This window comes from Chanos chanos, chromosome 4 (genome assembly GCF_902362185.1).
Source record: "Chanos chanos chromosome 4, fChaCha1.1, whole genome shotgun sequence".
NCBI classification, from domain to species: domain Eukaryota; kingdom Metazoa; phylum Chordata; class Actinopteri; order Gonorynchiformes; family Chanidae; genus Chanos; species Chanos chanos.
In genome coordinates, this window is record NC_044498.1 from 15843093 (window position 1) to 15866827 (window position 23735).

At 42.3% G+C, this 23735-nt stretch overlaps 1 protein-coding gene across 1 annotated transcript in view; it reads left to right on the top strand.

The window, feature by feature from the left end:
- fynb (FYN proto-oncogene, Src family tyrosine kinase b) overlaps positions 1–20912 on the top strand; it is a 44020-nt gene extending 23108 nt beyond the window's left edge. Inside the window, exons 3-13 of the mRNA XM_030772940.1 lie at positions 5145–5401; positions 7387–7483; positions 10936–11034; positions 12581–12684; positions 13054–13203; positions 16263–16427; positions 18305–18484; positions 18667–18743; positions 18927–19080; positions 19619–19750; positions 20462–20912. Of these exons, the coding sequence (XP_030628800.1) occupies positions 5155–5401; positions 7387–7483; positions 10936–11034; positions 12581–12684; positions 13054–13203; positions 16263–16427; positions 18305–18484; positions 18667–18743; positions 18927–19080; positions 19619–19750; positions 20462–20670 (1614 nt within the window). The 5' untranslated portion in view covers positions 5145–5154 and the 3' untranslated portion in view covers positions 20671–20912. The remainder of the gene's footprint in view (positions 1–5144; positions 5402–7386; positions 7484–10935; positions 11035–12580; positions 12685–13053; positions 13204–16262; positions 16428–18304; positions 18485–18666; positions 18744–18926; positions 19081–19618; positions 19751–20461) is intronic.
- Positions 20913–23735: the final 2823 nt, after the last annotated feature.

Consider the following 23735-nt stretch of genomic DNA (forward strand, 5'->3'; position numbering starts at 1 on the left):
GTTTTTTGTTTTTTTTAATTCAGTGAAATGGTATATCCTTCAATAGATTACCCATTGGGTATATGTTGTAAGGAGAAGCACAAACATGATTATCCACAGCAGATAGAAATCATCACTTTGTTTCCTTTCCACTTATATCAGTGAGCACAAGTTCAAATAAGACCTGAAGCCCATCAGCTGCTTAACACTGGCCTTGTGACCATAGTACTTGCTGCCTCTGTTCTTTTTTTTTTTTTTTTTTTTTATCTTTAATCTTCTGCTGGAGAGTAGTGTGAAGAGAGGGATATGAAGGCAGGAAAGGAGTGCCAGTCTGTCTATGATGTATCAGAGGCAGCGCTCTGATATGTCAGAGGCAGCACCGAGTAGAGTTCTGTTCCCCGCCCGGTCCATATGCAGTACTGTATGTGAGGTCCTCCCCTTCACTGTGTTGCACACCCTGTTGACCCCGTGGAGCACGGCTGGCTCCGCCGCGGAACCAGTCCTCACGCCACACTGACCAGCCAAAAACACTTCAGCCGCCGTCTCCTGCCAGCCTGGGAATCAAATTACACCCATCCTGCCATTTATGACAGCAACAGCCTGAGAGAAAATCCCTGCCAATGCGCTAGGGCTAGTCAAGAGACAGGAAAAACAGACCCTCCTCCAAACATTGGAGCTTTTGCTGTAATGTATATAGTGTTTATGCGTTGTGTTTATTCATAACCTACATTTGTAGGCTTGGAAAATAATTACCTCAATCTGTGACGGACTTGCGGCCATAGTTAATGTATAAATCCTCGCTGTGCTTTGCCGCTGTTTGGGTAGCGGTATCAACATCATCCACAAACACAAAAATAAATGCTCCAAACAGGAAAAGCCCTAAGACCATAATTTGCCTTTTACAGCTTCAAACTATTTGAGCAAAATAGTCTTCTTGTGGTTTTTCTCTTTTTTTTTTGTTCCCTGCCTAATGTATGTCTTTCATAGGTTTCCTACAGTGGTAAGGGAGTGAAGCTTGCATAGAACTGGTTATGTGGTGTAATTGGGCCAGACAGGTTTAGAGGGTTGCACAGAACCGACTGTCAGGTATGATTGCATGAGACAGGTTTGGAGAGCTGGAAAAGCAGCAGCGAGGTGGTCCCCATCGGACGGCATCTCTGCATGTGATACTGAAGACTGATCATTATCCCACTCCTTTTGTCAAGTGTCCGCTGAGGCTCTGCATGTCCCCCAGGCAGTCCACCCCCTTACCCTCACCCTGTCTGATTTTTCTCTGTGCTTTTTCTACCCCTTCTCTTCTCTCTCTCTCTCTCTCTCTCTCTCTCTCTTTCTCTGTCTCTCACCCCCTCCCTCTGTGTGTGTATGTGTGTGTGTGTGTGTGTGCGTCTTTCTCTTTCTCTCTTTCTTTCCCTCTTTCTTTCTGATTGCCAGTGGAGCTGTAAAGGGCGGCATCTGTATCTTTACCCTCCTGTCTTTTCTGTTTTCTCTTCATCTTTCTTCCTCTCATTATCTTAGACTTCCTGCTCTTTCTGTCTTCCATTCTCGTCTGTCTCCTATGCCCTGTGCTACTTAATGAGGACTGAGTGCTCTATGTACAGATATCTGTAAGAAGACAAAGCTAGTAGGCATCAAAGACAGTCTGCAATTCTGGGCAACACTTGCACAACACTTGTTTTATTTGTGAAAGAGTGAAAATGTTACAGGATTTCAGTCTACATTTACTGAATGAATTGTAAAAGGCTTGATCGACATGTTTGCAACTTCAAATGCGAACTTTCAGCTTGTGAACTTGCTTTGTCAGTACCTCATTAAACTCTGTCTAAACCTCCTCTTTATCATCTTTGTAATTTACTTAATCCTCTTAATACGCAATTATCCAACATTTTTGTATTTCCTAAAAAGTGCTGCAGATGTCTGTCGATTGCTACAGGGTACACTGGTCCAAGAACAGACTACCATTATCCTTGTAAAGGCAGTTTGCTTCCTATTTTGTCCCCATCCTCTCTCTCCAATGCTAATACTGCAGTGATGTTGGGCCTTGAGGTGGTCTGTTGAGACAGGTCCCCATGTGTCCAGACCTCTGTCAGACAGAAAGGGACTTTGAAAAAGCCTTAGCCCACACATGACAGCTAGAAATTCACATTAAATATACATGTATTTTTCAGGAGGCCCCCCCCCCCGCCCCCACACATCTCCTCCTCCAGGTGTGTGGCGCACCCACGGGAGAGCACAACTGCGCAATGAATAATTTAAACAAGCTGGGATGATCTCAGATCAGGAGTCTTTTTTTTTCTCTTCCTTTTTGTCTGCCGTGGGTTTAGGTCAATGTTCAGTTTTTCAGGGAAGTGAGAAGAGTTCGGCTTGTCCGACCAATTGATTTCCATAAAGTCATGGTTCTCAGATTGAACTGAGACTGTCTAGAGATTAAAGTGCTCACTTTCATTTTCTGATTGAGATGGTTTGTGATACAGAATGTTTGAGATAAATAACAATTGAAATTTGAGATAAATAACAATTGAAATTTGAGATAAATAACAATTGAAAGTCCTCCTGCAACAGTCCACTGATAGGTGTCGTAAAACACTCTGTTGTTTTATCCTTCATGTCTGTTTTGTGCGGTAAACAAAGGGCTGTGGGTTGCATAGCCAACCAGCGACTAGAGCCAGCAGGTTCTCTGTGTTGTGAGAAATCAGGGAATAATTAAGCGCTAAGAGGTTGTTAAAGAAAAGGATGGAGGTTGAAGTAGAGAGGGAGATGAAAGACCTGAGGTGAGAGAAGAGCTCACAATTGTCATTACAAGAGCTTATAGCTTGTCTTCCATTCCCTGTGGGTGTTGTACTGCAGAGACTGGACCTGCAGACCTTAATGAAATGTTGGAGCTTGTAACTGAGCACCTAAACCATGGCTTAGCAAGGGGAAATCTCTGAAAACCCAATAACGTATGAGCCGTCATCTGTTTTCAGACTTGTAGAGCCTCCAAAGATCAGGGAAAAGATTTGCCCCATAGTGCGTTCTTTGTCTGTTTTTCCTGGCTGTGCTGATGTATCTCGTGAATTTCTGTCTTCGTACTGTATTGTATCACTCACTAGTATGATGGTATGGCCATACGCACAGGGAAAGCAGGGAAACCCAAACTAATTAGCATTAATGACCTAAATGGCCATGATGTTTTTTTCTTCCTTCTCTCTTTTCTTTATACTCCTCCCATTAAGTTGGAAATACAAAATGGTGCCAGTATAGGCAGGAGGACACTAGAGCAGTGATTTAAATAGCATTAGCAAGACCCCCCCCCCCCCCCTTGTCCTTTTGTCTCTCTGTACAGAGCAACTTCATTGTGCTAAAACAGAGCTTCACTCAGTTATATGCTTAAGTATTGGTCTTTGTCATTAAAATAGCATCATCCACAGGGTTGGTCAATAGCTTTAAAAGAGAGGAAACTACTAGAGCGTGTGTAATTCTGCTTCAATTTGTGTGTTCCCACTAAACTAATCAAGTTTAAGTGGAGTTTTTAGCTGTTTATCCACATTTGCATTTGGAGATTGTTTCTGGCCCATTCGGGAGAGCTCAGAAGGATTTCAGGCCTCTAGTTTTCTGCTGACAGGGAGATGGTTGGTGTGTGTGTTGCTGTAAGAGTGATGGAGGCGTTGTTCAAGGCATGCTGAGCGGTTATTGTTTGTTGGCCGGCTTCGCTGCCCTTCTGTTGATGAATCACAGAGAGAGCTTCCTCTTTTGAGGTTGTTTTCCCAACAGACGAGAGGAAGAGTCCAGGGCGTCCATTCTCTCTCTCTCTCTCTCTCTCTCTCTCTCTCTCTCTCTCTCTCTCTCCACATGCATCTTTAGTGACTACACTTCCTGCTCTGACTTAGCCTCAGAGCCAAAATCTGTACTCAGAAAGCAGAGTGAGAACAGGGCTGGCATTGAGAAAAATTTCAAATGGTTCAGCTGCGGTCAGTCAATGACTGGGGCTGAGCAGTTGGATCCTCAGACTCTCAACCTCAGAGAGTGCTTTAATTTTCAAGCCACGCGTTTGTCCGATACAGCTCACACAGCGTGGGTTGTTTTCATATTTGTTTTGTAAAATGGTAATTAGATGGCACTGGTTGTCCCAAGGCAATAACTGTACCCAGTGTTTTCAGTTAATCTCTCAGAGTACTTTGGAAGATGTTTTGTAGCTTTCTGGATTCACCCCAAATGTATGAAACCATTCGCAGTCAAGAGGAACTTTTTTTTTTTTGTGAATCTAATGATCTTAAATTACAGCCGAAACGAGTTGACAACATGAACTGTGTATATGTTCTCGATAGCCCAGTCATAGCAAAAGGAGGACCTTTCAGATGCCCTGTTCTGATGTTAGTAATGGAGCAATATCTGCTGGAGATGGAGTTGCTGAAAATGGAGTGCCTGTCCCTTTAAAACAGACTGCTTCACACTGCAATATTGCATGTAGCCACGCTTACTGCATACAGACCAAAGAGGATCAATACTGGTAGGGATGTGATCATGGAATAATCAATGAGTTAATGCCTCTGACCAGTCCTCTAGAGGTTCGCTGTGATTGGCCAATGTGTGTAACTCACTGGCATTACGTAAAAAGGTTGTTTTTACCCCCCAGCTGTTTCCGTAAATGCGTGAGCGTGTGTGTGTGAGTCAGCTAGGCTATTCATCACTTCACATTTCTACTACATGTGATTCTTGGTTCATTCATATTTTAGCTGTTGTTCTCAATAGTATTGTGTGTCATATTCCATGGAAAAAGGAAGTGACCATTAGCAATCTCCGCCCCTCTTCTGCTTTCAGTTTTTTTTGATGGTCTCCATCTTTCTACAGAAAATGAATGTTTGTTCCAGACAATGGTGGCAGACAAGGAATTACATTGCAAAAAGATATATGCAGGTGTATTGTTTGTTTGTGGTGAACTGGTAACTCTTTTGTGTTTTCATAAAGCAACCTAACATGCACAACTCTGAGAGTGAAAAAAATGGAATGTTTGGAGTTATAGTGTATGTAATTTATCATTATTTATAGAATAAACGTGAAGACAACCAACTCAACTCCAAGCCATCTTTATGGTTTTTTTTAGCCTTGGATTCATTTTGATGCATCTCCAAACACTATTTTTGATCATTGATAACACTCACTTGTTTCTTGTTGTCTGTCCTTTCCAGACTTTAGATAATGGGCTGTGTGCAATGCAAGGATAAAGAGGCAGCAAAACTCACTGAGGACCAGAGGACCAGCATCTCACAGAGTGCAGGCTATCACTATGGGGCTGACCCCACCCCGCAACACTACCCCAGTTTCGGGGTCACTGCCATTCCCAACTACAACAACTTCCATGCACCTGCTGTACAAGGGATGACTGTCTTTGGAGGGGTCAATTCATCGTCCCATACTGGAACCCTTCGCACACGAGGAGGAACAGGTAGGGCCTTTTACTTTTACTGCCGCTATGCTTCCATCGCTCATTGGCTCAGTTCCCTCACTCCATATTAACTGTGCATCATCATCATCATCATCATCATCATCATTATCATCATACCAGTGTGCACAAAGTTTTGTTTACGTGGTGAACAGCCTTGGGGAGGTTTCCCCAAGTCTATAATGCAGACACTGTTTTGGAGCCGTATACTCACCATCTGCACTGAACTCTCCTGAATTCCTGCTGAAAGTGAGGATTATAACTGTCCTAAATAATCCAAATCCACACAGTCACAAGGGACTGTAGGCTTTACTATTTTAATTTTCTTCTGGTTTGGATTTGGTACATAGCTGTACCACCCACTTGACCACAATATTTACCAATATAGACTTCTTTGTCTCTCTCCCACACTTCATTTAGTCTGTAGGGAGAGTAAGCCAAAATGTTATTTTTAAAGACACATACACATAAAACATGAGAACACATAAAAAAAATCTTACAACTGTTTGTGACAATTATCGACACTCTCTGACGTGGTTGAACGCAGCTATTCGTTTTAAAAAAGTTTCTATTCTGTTTTCAGTCGAGCGAAAAAGAATGTCACAATGAAATGTTAACCACATGCTTCATGACAAACATAGAGTTGTACACAGTGAATGAGTGAGCGCTTTTCATTCTCGGCTCTGAAAAACTAAAACCAGGGTGGCGTAGTAATTACACAGCTTTGGTACTGAGTGTGAGATGCCTACTGTTTGAAGCAGAAGACCTCAAGGCCTGTAAATGAGGAAAGAGTCATATGATGGGAGTGACAGAAGGGTGCAGAGGCCCTCTGGGTGCCTGGACTCCTTCTCTGGCTGTGGTTAGTTAACCCAATTCAAATGAGCCCCAGCAACAACAGCAATGTGTTGTCTCATCTCCAGCATGTTAAAGCCCCTCCCCCCACCCCCAAATCTTAACTCCTCCCATTCAGGCCTGTTGGCTCACTGTATTCTCCTCAGTGTCGTGACCTGGGGGCTCACTGTATTCTCCTGAGTGTTGTGTGAAGCCATGAGCAGGATAGAGCCAGTGTTTTTAATCATTAGGACACTTCCAACTAAGTCTAATGTCATCCGTCACCAGTAAAACTAAAAAGAAAAACAGTACAACTTCCACAGCATTCACACGATCCTCTAGAAACCCAGTGAGTGGTACATTTGCTATGTTAAGTTCACCAGAGCTTGAATCACTAAGGTTGTCTGAGTTGCTTACTCCTGTGCTGCTTGTGACTGAAATCGCAATCCTATCTGTATTCTGGAAAGGCCAATCAGACATGCTTATCATCAGCTTCACTGCCTTTGTCAGCAGTCCTATCATGGCCTCTCAGCTTGTGTTCTCCATCAGTCTGAAATTACATACATGTGTTATGAATGTAAGTGGTTCAGACCAGATGAGAAAATTAATTTCTCCTGTTGCATTGCACCCCAGTACTGAAATTGGGTCACAGTAAAGCCTGGACAAAGCTTGGGTTATTGATGGCCGGTGTCACAGAAAGCACAAAGATTAGAGGTTCAGTTGTATAAATGTATTAAGGAAAGAAGTGACAGATAGTCAGTGTTTAATGTTCAGAGGCACTGTGGTCTAGCCACCCTTTTAACAGAGAATGTAACTTGTTTTCACAGAGGATAAGAACATAAAAGGTTTCATATTGCTCCTCTACTAGTAATTCAAATTGTTTATTGTCTCATCAGCATAGAATAAAATCACAACTGTAGAACATTGGGATATTTGCAGCTACATTCCACTGTATTATTGAATTTTAAATTGTGTAGTCTGGATATCACTTCATACTCTTTGTGCCTCCTGAACATCCTGAAATGGACAGTTTTCTCCAGCCAGACCTTACTGTGCATATTCTTTTCATTCAGGAGATCATCACGGTTCATTTTCTCTCAAGCTCCTCAGTGCTGACACTGCTTTCTGTCTTCTTCCTTTCTCTCTTTTTTGCACAGGTGTCACTCTCTTTGTAGCCCTGTATGACTATGAGGCACGGACAGAAGACGACCTCAGCTTCAGGAAAGGAGAGAAGTTCCAGATTATCAACAGCACGTAAGTAATACCCTTTATCAGTCAGACAGAGGAGATTATGGATGTGCCTCTTATTGAGAACTACCTCCAGTGTCCTCCAGTGTCAAGGTGTGAATTATTGTCTGTGTGTGTTTAATGAGGTCATTTATTTAGTGCGGTGTATTACTTGTCTCAGCACATTTTGTCTGTTGTAAAGTATTTTTAAGTTGTGGTCTGTGTATGTGTATATTTGTCATTGTTTATAATGAGTTGAGTTCATGCCCTGTGGAGGTATTTAACTGTGTGGTGGGTTTTAGCCTGCTGTGATGTCTTTACTCTCTTACCCCTTTTCCACTGCCGCGGTGCCGGTGCCGGTGCCCGATCGAGCACCGGCACCCGCGCTTTTCCACTGACAAAATACTGGTGCCGGAGCCGAAAACTGGCACCGGCACGGCACCACAGAAATGCTGGTCCCAAAAGTTGGAACCGCTGACGTCAGAGGCTATGCAAATAAAAACCACGCGAGAACCAATCAGTTCAGCGTTTGATACGTGACGTTATTTAGAGAGGCGGGAGTAACAAAAAACGTCTGACCAAGTAGCGGTAGGCTAAAGGATATTTGTAGCGTGAAAATATGTATATGATTAAAAGATGCATGAGTAACAATTTGTGTCTACATCAATACGGGCTGTTGTTTACATGTTACATGAACGTAGTCGGACCCAGAGTGGTAGAAAAAGACACTCTCTCTCTCGGCTCTGGCTGGTGCAATTAAACCACTTCATGCAGACCTTCATTTAAACACTCGTTTTAACTTTTGAGCTAAGTGACAGACTTACTATTTTCATGAATTTTGCCCCCAGAGCGAAAAGTTCTGGGACAAAATTCGTGAGGTGTTTCGCTGTGTGGAAGCCTAGCGTAAAAGTAAATTTATAAAGAGCAAGCAATGCGTTCTGTCCGACATTATTTTTTCCCCACGGAAATTACCCAAACTTTCGCTATGTAGCGTTCGGTTCCCAAACCAGTGGAAATGCGGGCCGGTTCTCAAAAGGCACCAAGGCAGCACTGGCTCCGCACCGGCACGGGCACGGGCACCAGCACCGTCGTAGTGGAAAAGAGACATCTGAGAGGAAGTATAGCAGTGCTGTTTCCTGTACCTGCTGCTGTCTAGGGTGTACTATGTTTTTTGCAGTAGACTTAAATAGAACATGATGGGAGGGTTTACTGCATACAGCTCTACCGAACCTTCTCTCTAGAGGCCACAGGTGTGATCTAGAACAAACAGGGCAAAAGATCATGTTAACAAAAACGTGCATCCTGGCTTTATTTAAATGGTTTACAGGAGAAACCATTCAGAACTCTGAGATTTGCCATTTGTTGACAAAACAGGGAAAGATAAGCTTAGAGAGATACGCCAATATGTGCATTCCATCAGTCACCTATGCCGGCCCCTTATCACAGCCCTTTCCACAGTGCGTTTCAATGTGCATGTTTAAGTTGAGTTTCTACCCCCTGTTGGTCAAAGAAGGCATTACACCTTCTCCCTCAGCATCCCTGCTCCACAGTGAAACAGTGGTAGACCGTAAATGGCAGATGCCTGTCTGAGGTAGGGGGTGGGGTAGACTCATGTGAGCAGGCACGGGCCTTTGCTGGGAGCAACAGAAGGATGCTGAGCTGTGGCATTTCTAGGAAAGCGCTGTCCGTGATAGCTGCCTGCTGTTTGAAATAGGAACAGATCCCTCAGAAAAAGGGATAATCTGCTGATCCATTAAAAAGACAGAGTGGGAGGCATTTCCAGTAGAAAAGTCTTAATCAGTAAACCCCCCCCCCCACACACACACACACACACACACACACACGCACGCACACGCACACACACACACACACACACACGCACGCACACACACGCATACACACATACACCCGTCCCACCCCCCACCCAGCCAGAGGCAGATATTCAGATTTTCCAAATGTCAGGGAAGGATAATGAAAGAGTTTCGATATGCTTTCTTTAAATGACACTGGGCTCTTTGGGGTGAAGCATTCTTTATGCGTTAAAAGCAAGGATGTAAAAGCTGTTATAGCAGATGTGGTTTGTCTGTGTTAAATGCATTCCCTCTTTCATCAGGGTTGGCTCCAGGGGCTTGTTGGGAGGAGTGGGGGGGGGGGGGGGGTGGTATTTGGTGAAATTATTTGTTTACGGGTGTTGTTTGTGTGTCATCGTGGTCCTGCGGTGTTGGTTTTGAGGGGTTTGTTAAAGACAAAAGCGGCACAGAGTAAAATACAACAGACGTAGCACTGTGCGTGACAGCAGGCGTTCATTTCGTTCTTTAGCCAGTACATTCCCTCCTCCAGAGGGATTCTCCATTCTTCCCTCACAACAAAGGGCGTTAGTGAGAGATCTGCCTCTGATGGGGTCCCAAGACACCCTCATGATGAGCTGCTTTTTATTTTTTCATGTGTCCAAATGAAAATTCCCCTCCGGTTCCCCCCTCCCCCCATTGCTGCCACTGAACGTAGTGAAGGATGCGGGGTAAACAATTTGGAGTGGTGTAGTCAGCCGGACTGGCAGCGTTTGCGGTGGCATCACCGGGTGGCTTGTACTGTGCATTTGCGTGTGGGGTATACGCGCGTGTACGTGCATGCATGTGTCCGTATGCCGGTTCACGTGTGTGTAACTCGTACTGAGTTGCATATGGTGGATGGCCACACATGAATCTGCTACAGATATGCTGAGAGAAAGAGAGGGAGAGGGCAAAAAGAGAGTGGGAGGGAGGGAGAGAGAGAGAGAAGGATAGAGGGAGGGAGCATGTTGAAGTGAAGGGAGATTCAAAGAGAGATTGATTGACTGTAATGCAGTTTTTGATGAGAAAATAAGTGTGTGAGAGGAGAGTGGATAGAAACAGAAAAACTTGATAAGGCGAGTTTGGAGATGCAAGAGAGGGCAAAAATAAGAAAGATAGAGGAAGAAAGACAAAGAATGTGTGTGTGCGCGTGCACGTGTGCGTGCGTGCGCGCGTATGGGGGTAGGTGGGTGGACATGTGGATAGCATATAATAACTGTGTAGGTGTGTGAAAAAGAGATCATATAATGAAGCTGTTTCCCTCCTCTTCCCTCCCTCTCTCCTACACGCCTGATCCAGCTGCAGCTGCTCTCCTGTCGATTCCACGTGAACTAAGAGGGCTGTCTTTAATATTCATGTCAGATGAATAATTGAGTGCAGCGGAACCTATGTAGCATAGCGTATATCTTAACAGGCTGTGAAGTGTAGCGGGTAGCTAATGTTTTAAACCTCATATGTAGTCTATGTTATTTCAGCGTTGAGTGGTTTGAATCGCATGTTGGATAGGAAATGTCATTAGCCATAAGCAAAGAAAATGATGAGGTGGTTCACAAAATGAGATTCAAGGCTTTATTCCTGTCTTCTTTATCATTTCATTTACCATTTGTCTCCCTCTCTCTCTCTCTCTCTCTCTCTCTCACTCCTTCTCAGTGAGGGCGATTGGTGGGATGCTCGTTCTCTGACCACGGGTGGAACCGGCTACATTCCCAGTAATTACGTGGCTCCGGTGGATTCCATCCAGGCTGAAGAGTGAGTGCAGCGTCTTTCTGTTCCTCTCAGCAGTCTGACAGCACACACAGGAGACCACCGAGTGACACAGTCCCGACAAGCCAAACAAACCCACAGTGTTCACATTCTCTATGGAGCAGCAGGGTGGAGGGGATTATGTCATGGTCTAAGGGGGTTAACAAAGCTGCTAGGCCCAGAGCAGGAGGGACACTGTCCTGATTTACAACACGCTCTCATAAAAAAAAATGTAAAAAAAAAACACCCGCTGCTTTCTGTCCTTCATTTAACGTTGATCTCACGCACATCCGCAACCACAACAGCCCCTTTTAAAGCAATTAACTTTCATATTTATTCAGTTAGCAGACATTTTTACCCAGAGCAACTTCCAAAACGTGTGTACCATTAAGCAGTAAAATAGCATGAATGCTGATTTCATCAAGCACTAGTTTCCAAACACATAATACAATGTAATGTTACAATAAAACATAACAAATGCAAAAGCACAAACAGAGCAGTACAGTGAATGCTAAAGCAGTAAGCGGAGCACATGATACACACAGTGCTAGTCCAGATGTTATTTAAAGATCATTTAAAGAGGGAGGTTCAGCTGTGACGCGAAGTCACAAAAGCTGCGGATCTTGACTTTCTACGCCAGGAATGCAAATGACATTCTATTATTCCTGAGGCAGCAGATAGATAATGGCCAGGACAGTGTGTACTCCTGGTCTGTGGTTTGGAAGTATCAGGAAACAGTACATTTGATAGAGAGCCAACGTTTTATATTTTAACCAAACCTTCACTCATTACCTATCCTCAGATCATCACTCTTTTACATAAAGCATATGCTCCAAAGACTAGAGAGCTCAGGGTTATTTTCAGCCCTCTCTGATATTAAACACTGAATGCTGTCTCTGAGGTTTTTCTTCGGTGCCCTTTTGCTGGGAACACTTCGGCCCTCTTCCCTCTCCGCCTGTCTCTGCACTCAAGAGTGATGCGATTATTGTAGTGATTTACAGCAAGGCAGACGCTCGTTGTGTGTGATGTCTAGCTTTCTGAAATTTCATAATGTGTTGTGGGAAGAGAGAAGGAGGGGCTGAAGGTGGCGGTAATTAACCAAACGCTGAGAAAATGCTGTTCCAGAAACCATTATGTCTTCTAAGGGATTTTTTTTTGCTATGTGTTTGGAATGCAGTCACCAATTTCGCTTCCCTGACTGAAAGTCTACACGTGACAGACCTGGTGACTGTTTTATGGGTGTTTGGGTTGAATTGAGAACCTCAGCACTTACATGAGATGTTATCCAGCCAGCTTACATTTATTAATTTAATGGATGCTCCCATATTGTATTATTTCATCAACAACGTAATTACTTTTTGTAGCGCAGCAGTCATCCAAAGAGATAGTTGTCGCAAACAGTGTTCTTACAGTAGCAACAGGAAACTGTTGCCGATAATAGCAAATATGAATCATGTTAGCCCTGTGTATACCTGCAGATGCGTGATGACTTATTGAATGTTATTTTTACGTGGTCTTAAAATACCTTACCTTTTCCACGCGCTTTCCCCAGCTGGTACTTCGGTAAACTGGGCCGGAAGGACGCAGAAAGACAGCTTCTGAGCACATGTAACCCACGTGGCACCTATCTCATCCGAGAGAGTGAAACTACCAAAGGTAAACATACCTAAGCAAAGGACCAGAGCCCTAATTGAACATGGTGTGTTCATGTGTCATTCCCCTCTTCCGGGTCAGCACAGGCTGTGGCCAACTTAACTGATGTATGATATTGAAAGTAACTGAATGAATTTAGGATTGGGGACAGACATTAATCCTACCAAACTATTTTTTTTAAGAAATTTTCTATTCACTTGCTGAGTTATTTTTAGAGTAGGACACATAGGTAAATGGTTTGAAATGGTTTCAGTTATAACCTGGGAAGGAAAATAAGGAGGGGAAAAGCATTCTTAAGCAGGATGTAGATTTTGTATTGAAAACACTTGGCTAATCACAAACAGAAAAATTCTTTTTTTTTTTCTTTTCTAGGTGCCTTCTCTCTGTCTATACGAGACTGGGACGACATCAAAGGAGACCATGTGAAACATTATAAGATTCGTAAGCTTGACAGTGGAGGCTACTACATAACCACTAGAGCCCAATTTGAAACACTTCAGCAGCTGGTCCAGCACTACTCAGGTAAGGCACATAAGCCATAATACTGATGCTTTAGTGTAGAGAGCATCCATCAAATGTTTATCATCCAACAAGCTTTTACAAATGGACAGTGAAAGATTATCTTATCTGTTTTCTCATTCTGTCGTACTGATATAAACTTGTCATATGCTCACTAGGTTACCCAGTATAGTTCTATGTAGTAGTGATGCACCGAAACGACAATTTTTGGCCCAAGCTGAAGTTCGATTTCCAGGAACACTCGGCCAAATACCATTTTTTTGTTTGTTGTTTGGTTTTTTTCATTTATTCGCCCATTTGTTTTTGTACTACTGCATAGATAAATTACACAGTGATGAAAAAAAAAACAAAAAACTTTTATTACTTGAATTGTCCATCCTTCGAAGGGGACGTTATTCCAAAAAAAAAAAAAAACCTGAGCTGAAAATAAATAATCAATGAATAATAATTAAAAGTTTTATATTTAAATCATATTTTTCAGTAGTTCTTTCGTATTTGCACTGCCATTTGAAACGTTTGAGGCTTTTTCAAAAATCCGGCAGGTTTATAAGACTATCAGTCTATCTTGTGGGTTCATAGTCTCATAGGTTTACGGAAACAGGTTTGCTGGGAGGGATTTACTTGTTCGTTATCAGCGTTCTCTTGAACTCTACATATACATATCATGCATATACATATTATACAGGGTGTTGCGCTCCAGTGTGGTGCATTAAACTTGTTGTGGTAAAGTTCTTTGGCATCGTACCCTCTCTAGATAATTCAGATAAACCGTGTTTACAAATTGCTAATCTGGTGTTCTTATCTGTAACCGCGAAAGGGTTCAATACTATAGATATATGTTCATTTGGAAAATAGCTGTCATCCGCTGTAACTGAACGGGAGTAGGATGTGAACAGCATGGAATGCTGTCACTGTTTGAATGCGTCATCGATAACCGGTACAGGAGAGCAACGAAGACAGCTTCACGTATTTGATCAAAATACAAGGCTTTTTTTACTCACTCGGCCAAATATCGAATGTGCTGTATTTTTTTGCTATTTTTGGGAGAAAACGTTCGTTCGCCAAACATGCGGTGCATCCCTACTATTTAGATGTGTCGTTTTGCTTTGCTGACATACAAAAAAATTATGCTTAGCCTTAAGAGTGCTGAAGAGCTCTCGTAGCAAATTAAGAAAAACCCTTCTAATGTACAGCAATTTTATGCTGCTCTTTCTTTGTGATACTTCTCTCTCTCTCTCTCTCTCTCTCTCTCTCCCTCTGTCTGTTACTCTACCCCCTCTTTCTCATTCTCAATTGATGTCTCCCTCCTGTTAACTATGTGAAGCATTTTTATTCATGCTCTAGTTAGCACACTGATATATTGATTGTTAAATATACTGAGAATGAATATTATAGATTTTCTATGTATATTTACTACAACACCATATCTGTGTCTTTGATTGCCCTCCATTTGCAAGCCACATCTCACTCTCACAATCACTCACACATTCACATTTACAAGAGTACATCAAATGACCTTGTTGTTTCTCTACACTCCTTACTTGTTACAGTTTTGCGATCAGGTGCTGTTGCAGCCACTCTTGCTTTGCTTCTTGTCTTTGTTTTCTTTCCCTCTCTCTCTTTATTTTCTCTTAGTTTCCAAATTGAATTTAGAATTGCATATGATTCACACAATGTACCCTAAACAAAAGTGACTTAATGTAGTCACAGGTTTAGCATAAATTTACTAAGCAGTAGACAACGATCAGAGATCACAAAGCCATCACATGCTCCTAAGTGGTGATGTCAGTGGAATGCCAGGAAACATAGTTTTTTTTCTGTGCTGTATCCAGGCTTTTACATTTGTACTATTGAGTGATTTTATTACAGAGGAAAGGGACTAGAGAGAACGATATTGATGGCTTGTCAGGATGACCCTTTCTGCCATTCCCAAATACACATATATACACATGCACCCAGATGGATGTTAATCGCCACTGCCCTTTTGGATTGAACTCTCCTTTATCTGCACTTAACCTTTACGAGCAAACATGCACAGAGCCTTGTGTCAAGAATCACGCAAAACTCAGGCAAAAGCCATATGGACAAAATTTTGTAGAAAAAAAAACATGATGCAATGCAGCTAATGAATGGGCTCCAAACATATGCGGCACTGCTGTGAGATGGACAGATGTTTATTTTCATAAATTGGCAGATGAAAGGTAGAGCAAAGTGAAAGTTATCATTTAAATGAATTCCAAAATTCCATGGTGCCGTGTGATTGACAGTTACGTAGCTTCATACATTTTGCAGAATTAATGCCTGAATTCTTAACGTTACAGGATCCGGGTAAGGAATAAGGTCAAATTTATGCCTTTTAAAGGCTGTAGCGCTGTATCAGACAAGTTCTTCTTTGCAATCTAAATATATCGCATCCGTTCAGACCAGCGTCTTAATGGGACAGGAGTCATAAACATGCTGCACTTAGTCAATCATTATCTGGTCTTATCGGGTCTGTCAGTCAAGCCCATTCTAAAGTGCTGTCTTAGCGTAGCCCCCATCAATCTGCTTCCAACTGAAAGCAACCAATGTTCCCTTCCCTTCCCCCTCTGGCCAAAATCCCTACCTGCCCAGCCGACAAATCCAGTCAAATAACAGGACTAGCCTCTCATTTGTGCAATTGCTGAGATTGACTCACTGTAGACATTGTGGGGGTTGGCGGATGCCGCTCTACGTGATTTGATGAAAAGTGAGAGCGCATTAAAAAGAGATTAATTTGTGAACTTGCGGCCCGAAACCTGGCTGCGCCACATGGCTGCAGCAAAAGGGACCCGTTATTGTTTTTCTTTACTTAAGCAGATCTAGCACATTCTCTCACTCTCTTTGTGTGTTATTTGAGCTATCAACTAGCATTTGCTCTATTTCCAAACTCTTTGCTTCTTGCTTTCTGTATTTCACTCTTGCGTGTCTGCGCGCGCGTGTGTGTGTGTGTGCGCGCGTACATATGTACGTGTGTCTGTGTGTGTGTGTGTGTGTGTGTATGTGTGTGTGTTTGCGGGCGTGCTTCTCGTACATGTGCACAGAGCGAGCCGCAGGGCTGTGCTGTCGCTTGGTCGTGCCCTGCCACAAAGGAATGCCCCGCCTCACCGACCTGTCCGTCAAAACCAAAGATGTATGGGAGATCCCGCGGGAGTCGCTGCAGCTCATCAAGCGGCTGGGCAATGGGCAGTTTGGGGAGGTCTGGATGGGTACGGGCAGAATCGCCACAGTAATGTCCAATCAGAGGCTGCATGGAAGAGCCGCTCAGATCGGGCACAGTCATCCTCAATGGATATAGTCCAAGCTATAGTCACATAGACATAGGAAGACATGGAAGAACATTGGATTCACATAAACGTAGCTTGTTAGCAACCCAGAAAAAGGGTCCGTAAGAGAGCTTGGACGAAGCGACTGCCCTTTCACTGTGAGACGGACTCCTTCCATCTTCCTCTTTGCATGTTCCTCTCCCTGGTAGTTAACCCTTTGTGCCTTGCCTTCCCTCCCCTGTAGAGAGTGCTGATGGTTTGTGCTTTAATTTAACGGGAGTGTGTAAGAACTACACACCCCATACTGTGGGCCTCACCCACGATGCCTGGGAAATCGCCAGAGAGTCACTAAACTTGGAGGTTAAGCTGGGGGCGGGATGTTTTGCTGATGTGTGGTTTGGTAAGGCAACAACTGTTCCATCATTTCATCTGATTTTGAATGTGGGTGTTCTGGAGGAATACATTTGATAATAAATGCCATGTATTACTTTATCAGTTGAGATGCTTTTGAAAAGAGAGCAAACTAACAGACGTAAGTCCTAACAAGCATAGATTACTGCAGCAGTATATCATTTTAAACAAAGAGCTGCCTTAATACAGTGAACATTACATTTGCTAGTAGCAGTAACTGCATGGAAAATAAAAAGCTTTCTCATTTTTTTCCAGGACACCCGTCACTGTTAAATTGTTTTTACATTATCTCTTTTTTTAATTACCTAGTCCTCAACTGGACACTGGAAGTAGGTGAATAAGCAGAGGTTCAGACTGTGCCTATGCAGTGTTTAGACTTACAGCAGGACTCATGGGTGCCAGCCACTGTCGCACAGCTTTACACACAGACATCACTTGTGTGTGTGTGTGTGTGTGTGTGTGTGTATGTGTGTGTGTGTGTGTGTGTGTGTTTGTGTGTGTGTTTGTGTGTGTGTGTGTGCGTGTGTGTGTGTGTGTGTGTGTGTGAGAGAGAGAGAGAGAGTATAATGACAGTGTGCAGAGATACTGCCTCTGCAGATAGTTTCATCATGCACCCACCCAGTGGACGAGGATTGATTAGTCCTGTTAAACAAATCCCCAAAAGCCAGTGCAACAGGCATTCACATCCAAATGTCACAGGCAATGGTTTGGTTTGCCCACAGGTCAGAGCTGACATTTCGGCGGCGCTGTATAGACACAGTCTAAATGAGTGAAACTGAATGAAGCTGAAGCCTGGGGGGGGGGGGGGGGTAGAGCAGTGTATTCAGTAGCTGCTTGTTATGCGAATGCCGCTCATCCTCACGGAGTGTGCTGTATCCTAGCCAGAGATTCATTCACTTATTGCTTTTGTTAATCATCCTATAAAGGATTATTCTTTCATTCCACTGCTTTGTGCATTTTAAAACCGTGGAGACTCTTTTTTTTTCCCCTTGGGTTTTTTCCTCAAATTAAATGAGTGTTTACTCCCAAATGTTTGCCTTTAACGGTCTAAATGTGTTTTAAAAGCAAGCAGACTGCTGCACTGTTATTATTGCTTTCATTCAAGCAAAATTTCCTCCTTTGCCATGGCCTCAAACAGCCAAGTAATAAAAAAAACAACAAATACATTAAAATAGGATCAGTGCCACTCTATTCCATCAGGAGTTTATTGGACCAAATCCGCCTCTGCCTTACTCGAATGTTTTTATTTAATGTGCCTATCATTGACCATTGTGTTATTGGAAGATGTGCTGTTTGAATCCAGGCATTAAACATGGTAGAATGGAGTGAAATCTTGCTGTTTAAGGTTGTGAGGATTATTAGGACAGATAGGTTCTGCTGTGTTGATTTGCACTTTCTCTGTATGACAGGCACATGGAATGGAAACACCAAGGTGGCGGTCAAGACTCTGAAACCGGGTACCATGTCTCCAGAGTCTTTCCTGGAGGAGGCACAGATCATGAAGAAACTGCGGCACGACAAATTGGTGCAGCTCTACGCTGTGGTCTCCGAAGAACCCATCTACATTGTCACTGAATACATGGGAAAAGGTCAGAGAACAAATTCAGGACTGAAATCACGTTAGACGTGATGTAACCAAGTTTTTGAGCGACTGAAACAGATGGTAACTCTCAAATACTTCAGGAATTGTGTGCTATCTATGCATCGTGTTGCATTTAACAAGGCACATCAGATTAAAACAGATTAAGAGCGAACTTCTCTTTATTTTCAGGAAGCCTGCTTGATTTCCTGAAAGACGGCGAGGGCCGAGGGCTAAAGCTGCCAAATCTGGTCGACATGGCCGCTCAGGTATCCAAGCATTCTCAGGTGTCCATGGGAATGTCGCTCCCACTGGGACATGACTCTGTTTAGCTCTGTAATCCGAGGCCATGGTCTTTGTCCAGACTGTTGTTGCTTCACTGTAATATAAATTGTGTGAGAGACTGCAGGTCTATTGTTTGAAATGCGTTGTGTGGGTATGTGTGTTTGCAGGTGGCTGCAGGAATGGCTTACATTGAGAGGATGAACTACATCCACAGAGATCTTCGCTCTGCCAATATCCTGGTGGGAGACAACCTCGTGTGTAAGATCGCCGACTTTGGTCTGGCCCGACTGATTGAAGACAATGAGTATACAGCTCGGCAAGGTGAGGCTCAAAATGCACGCGCGCACACACACACACACACACACACACACAAAAGCACAAATGCGTAACGCATGTTCCTGCTCCTCCTTAGAGTGTGTTTTTCGTGGTCAGTTTTTTGAGCCCAGCTTTTCTAGTCCAGCATTTCTTGAGGTCATAGAGGGAATGAGGCCAGCATGTTTGGTCAACTTTGGCCCAAACCTCATTGAACAAAATAACCACACCTCCAGTGTAAGCCAAAGAAAGAAAGAAGGCCACAGAGGAAATGTTACATCATGCAGTCAGACTCTAAAGAGACTCGTAACATTAGATGTCATTTTCTCACTTTCACTGCCTTTTTCTAGACAGATAAATAGACAGATACATACACACATACATCCATACATGCATATATAGATGGTTGGACAGACAGATGGACAGACAGGCAGACAGATAGATAGATGGATCAGTGTCTGGGTGAACAGATGGATATGGGTGTCTCTGGGTTATGTTGCATTCCAGTCATCCTTAATAATAATGACTACTTCTCTATATTGTACAGGTGCAAAATTCCCCATTAAATGGACAGCGCCAGAAGCAGCTCTTTATGGAAAGTTCACCATTAAATCAGACGTGTGGTCATTTGGCATCTTGCTCACTGAGCTGGTAACGAAGGGACGAGTCCCCTACCCAGGTGAGGAAGGCTTAACATTTAATAATGTGTTCATTTGTCGCTTAATTGAAGACAAGGATTTCAGCATCTTCATTATTTTTTTTTTTTTAAAATGCCATTCTTATTCCTTTTAATCATTGTCTCGTGCAATAAAACTCATCTAACCCAGGGGAATAAAACATTGAAGTACTATACTTATTGCAACAACTCCTGCCTGTAAGAACATGCTGATGATCATTTGATGCACAACAGCTGCTGATGTTTGGGTGGAGCAGAGCTGTCTCTCTAACAGATGAGCGAGTCTATGTCATGCTGGAACAGAATTAAGACCCTTATCAAAGCTGATGCTTTATTCAGGGCCAGCCTCAAGGGAGATCTGACCCGTGTTTTTCCTAGTATGTGCGAGCAGGAGGCAGGCATGTTGCAATCTGACTGTGTTCACTGGGAGGGAAAAACACGTGTTCGTCCAGATGGGCCAAGTTTGGCTGGTGTGCAGCAGGAGAGAGAGAGGGAGAGAGAAGGCAGGGTTCTGGAAAGTCCTGTTGAGACCCAGGGATGGTTGGAATCAGCCTAGCAGATGTCAGGCAGATTTCTTAAGTCATATTTGATGCAAAGTCATGCACTCTTTTTAATGAGACTTTTCTGGGGGGGGGTTTGTGTGTGTGTGTGTGTGTGTGTGTGTGTGCTTGTGTGTGTGTTTGTGTGTGCATCTGTGTGTCTGTGTCTACACAGGGATGAATAACAGGGAGGTGTTGGAGCAGGTGGAACGTGGCTACAGAATGCCCTGTCCACAGGATTGCCCAGGCTCCCTGCATGAGCTTATGGTGCAGTGTTGGAAAAAGGAACCAGAGGAAAGGCCCACCTTTGAATATCTACAGGCTTTCCTGGAGGATTACTTCACAGCCACAGAGCCGCAGTATCAGCCAGGAGACAACCTCTAAAGCCCAGCACGCTAGCCTGGCACCTAACAGACCCAGACTGGGTTACTTAGGGCCCTCTAGGCCCCCAATTCTGCCTGTAGAGATGTGTACAGCTTCCTGAGGCCGCCAGACTGTCTCCACCCTGCCCCTACTTCTTTCATTCACTCTCTTCTCTAAAGAAGTGACATACTCCTCAGACTTTTCATTCGATGCCAATCTGAAAGCGAGATCTGGTTCAGGGGCAGTACAGGAGGCGCATCAGGGAATCACAGGAGGGAAAGTGGGAGGGACCATTTGACATTTTGTTTTAGATTTATGATGATGAACATGAAGAAGAGGAAGATGATGATGATGGTGATGCAATGAAATGCCTGTATTCAATGTAAATATGAATTGCTTGTTGGCATACCCTTTTACCTTTTTTCTCATTGGTTTTGTTTTGCCATATTTTGTGATAGCTTTTTCGTCATAAATCGTGAATTGTTTTGTTTGGTTTCTTTTTGGGGTTTTTTTCCTAGCAGAATAGTACAAGTCAAAAGGTGGAAATGGATTTTCTCTGAGAAAGTAGAGGGGCACAATGAGATCCTTCATTAATGATCCTGCCAGTACACACAGCAATGTATCATACCCTTAATTCTGTTGATTTCTTTTTGTTTTTAGAAATCAAATTCGTTTGTCTTATGTATTTTAAATCCTTCTCCCTCTTCTTTTAAGTGAAATAATGCACCTAATATGTAAAAAGAAAAAAAAAAGAGAGAGAGAGAGAGAAATTCTCTCAGGCTTATTGCTTCAGTGGTTTAGGTCCTTTTATACAATGTCATCTGACTAACTATGGCTTCAGGCAAGCATGATAAATTCAATTGAATTGTTATTTTTTAAAATCTAGTTTTAGTTTTAACTTTTTATGTCATTCATTCATGTAAAATATTTGTCTCCTCTTCAAAGTAATAGATGTTAGGCTAATGCTGTAAAGAAGTTATTTTACAAAACAAATGTATGTTACATTTTGCTTTTAATAGCCAAATGTGTAAGAATGATACTTTTCAACATATCTCTCCTCTTGCTTACAAGTTTAAAACAAAAAGAAACCCCCGGGTAGGGCCTCCACCACAAATATAATGAAGTACTGGGAAAAAAGAAAAACATGCTCTTTATTTAAGGAAGCGAGAGAAAAAGATGTATATTCACATTTTAATGGGCTTATTTTACCTTGTATACAAAGTGACTTTTTAATAACCATTCCAAAGCATCTCATGACTTCTGGTTTACATCATGTGAAACATAGTGATAGAAAGACGAAGGGTTTGTGGGCGGTGCCTTGTCTTCTGGAGAATCCTGATAAAAACCACCCTAAGAATATACACCTCAATATTCATGTCCTACACTGGGCCCATATGCACAGCACTTCCAGAACATTCTGCCACTTACAAACATTTTAAGATCTTTTTTTCTTCCTTAAATGACACTTTTTCAGTCTTACATTTTCTTCACAGTAATATGTCATAATATTAGATTTAACCGAAGTCAGTAGGTCTATTATAATTTGGCTGGATTTTGGTAGGAGGACAGTGCTATTCAGGATGTATCTTAAATTTTTTGTTTTTTGGTTGTTTTTTTTGTTTGTTTGGGGTTTTTTTTCAGTTTTACGTTTGATTTGTAAGTACAGTTTATGTCAGTAACCTCCATAGTTTGATTTCCTCCATTCCCATTTTTTTAACATTGCTGTTTTGTCAACTCATTGATTTGCCATTTCGGAAAAAAAATAAACATTTTACACACTTTAGATGTCATATTTGTGATCTAAGCACCAAATAACTCTCTCTCTCCCTCTCTCTCTCTCTCTCTCTCTCTCTCTCTCTCTCTTTTTCTTTCTCTCTCTCACTCTCCCTCCTATTTTGTGTTTGTTATTACACATACATGTGGTTGTACAGAGGTGGTCATTAACATTTTGATTACAAAGGCTTCCTGTTGCTACACCTCAAGGACCTCTGTTGCCTTTTATTTACCTCAAACTAAAAAATACTACTGATGACCACTAGAGGGAGATATACAGCGTTCTGGTGTTTAGAATGAGTTTCTTGGACTTGAACTGCATATCTTAGTTAGTAAACAGTAATCCTCATCTGATGACAGAGCATACCTCAGTTAAGTGACACATATTCATTTTGTCAATAGTTCTTTCTGCTGAAATTAGCGCTTGTTGACATTTGTAGTAGAGTTAATTCCCACTGTTACCTTAGCAGATCTCCTAGATGAATGAAAATTTAGCCTTCACAGGTTTGTCTTCAGCCTCACTTTCAGTTCTATTACTCTTCTGTCTTCAGTGTGACGTACCTGCAGCAGGTAAGCCCTCCATCCTGTAGCTCTGTCCACACTGTTAGTGGAGCTTTAAGGAGTCACTGCTGAACATCAAACCTTGACATAGTGTTCTGCCTTTGCCCTAAAAATGTAAGTACACAGGTTTCATTTCAGTGTATAAATATACAAATGTGTGTATGTATATACAGAAATCTCTTTTTAATCATTCTAATGACCTTTGCAGTCCAGTGAGTTTTCAGTGGCTTTCTCTGCACTGTTGATAAGAATTATGTATGCCTCTTAAATGATGCCCTGGTTTTAAGTAATTTTTTGCCCTCATGATTTAATTAGAAGTGTGTATAGATTTTAGAGACTGTATACTACCAATCTGAGGAAACACCTGGTTATATTTTCTCAGTGGATGCCATAAATTCTGAATTATTTAATCAGTACATCTTAAGACTTATAACAATGAAGATTCACAAAAAAATGCTGTATGAACTGAAATGTTTAATTTTTGTTTTCTGTTATCATAAAATGACCACACATAACAATTATACAGGAATTTACCATGAAAATTATTTGAAATGCAAATGAATATGATTGTCAGATATAATATTAATTTAATTCTACCAGTTACATTATTCTGATTTTTCTGGATATGGGTTCATATATTCTCTGGCTTCCAACTTATTACCCTGACTCTCTGAAGAGTATATATAAAGCTTCTTGAAGCATTTCAAAAAACATTTTTCTTTAGCTCATTCAACATCCACTCAAATACCTCT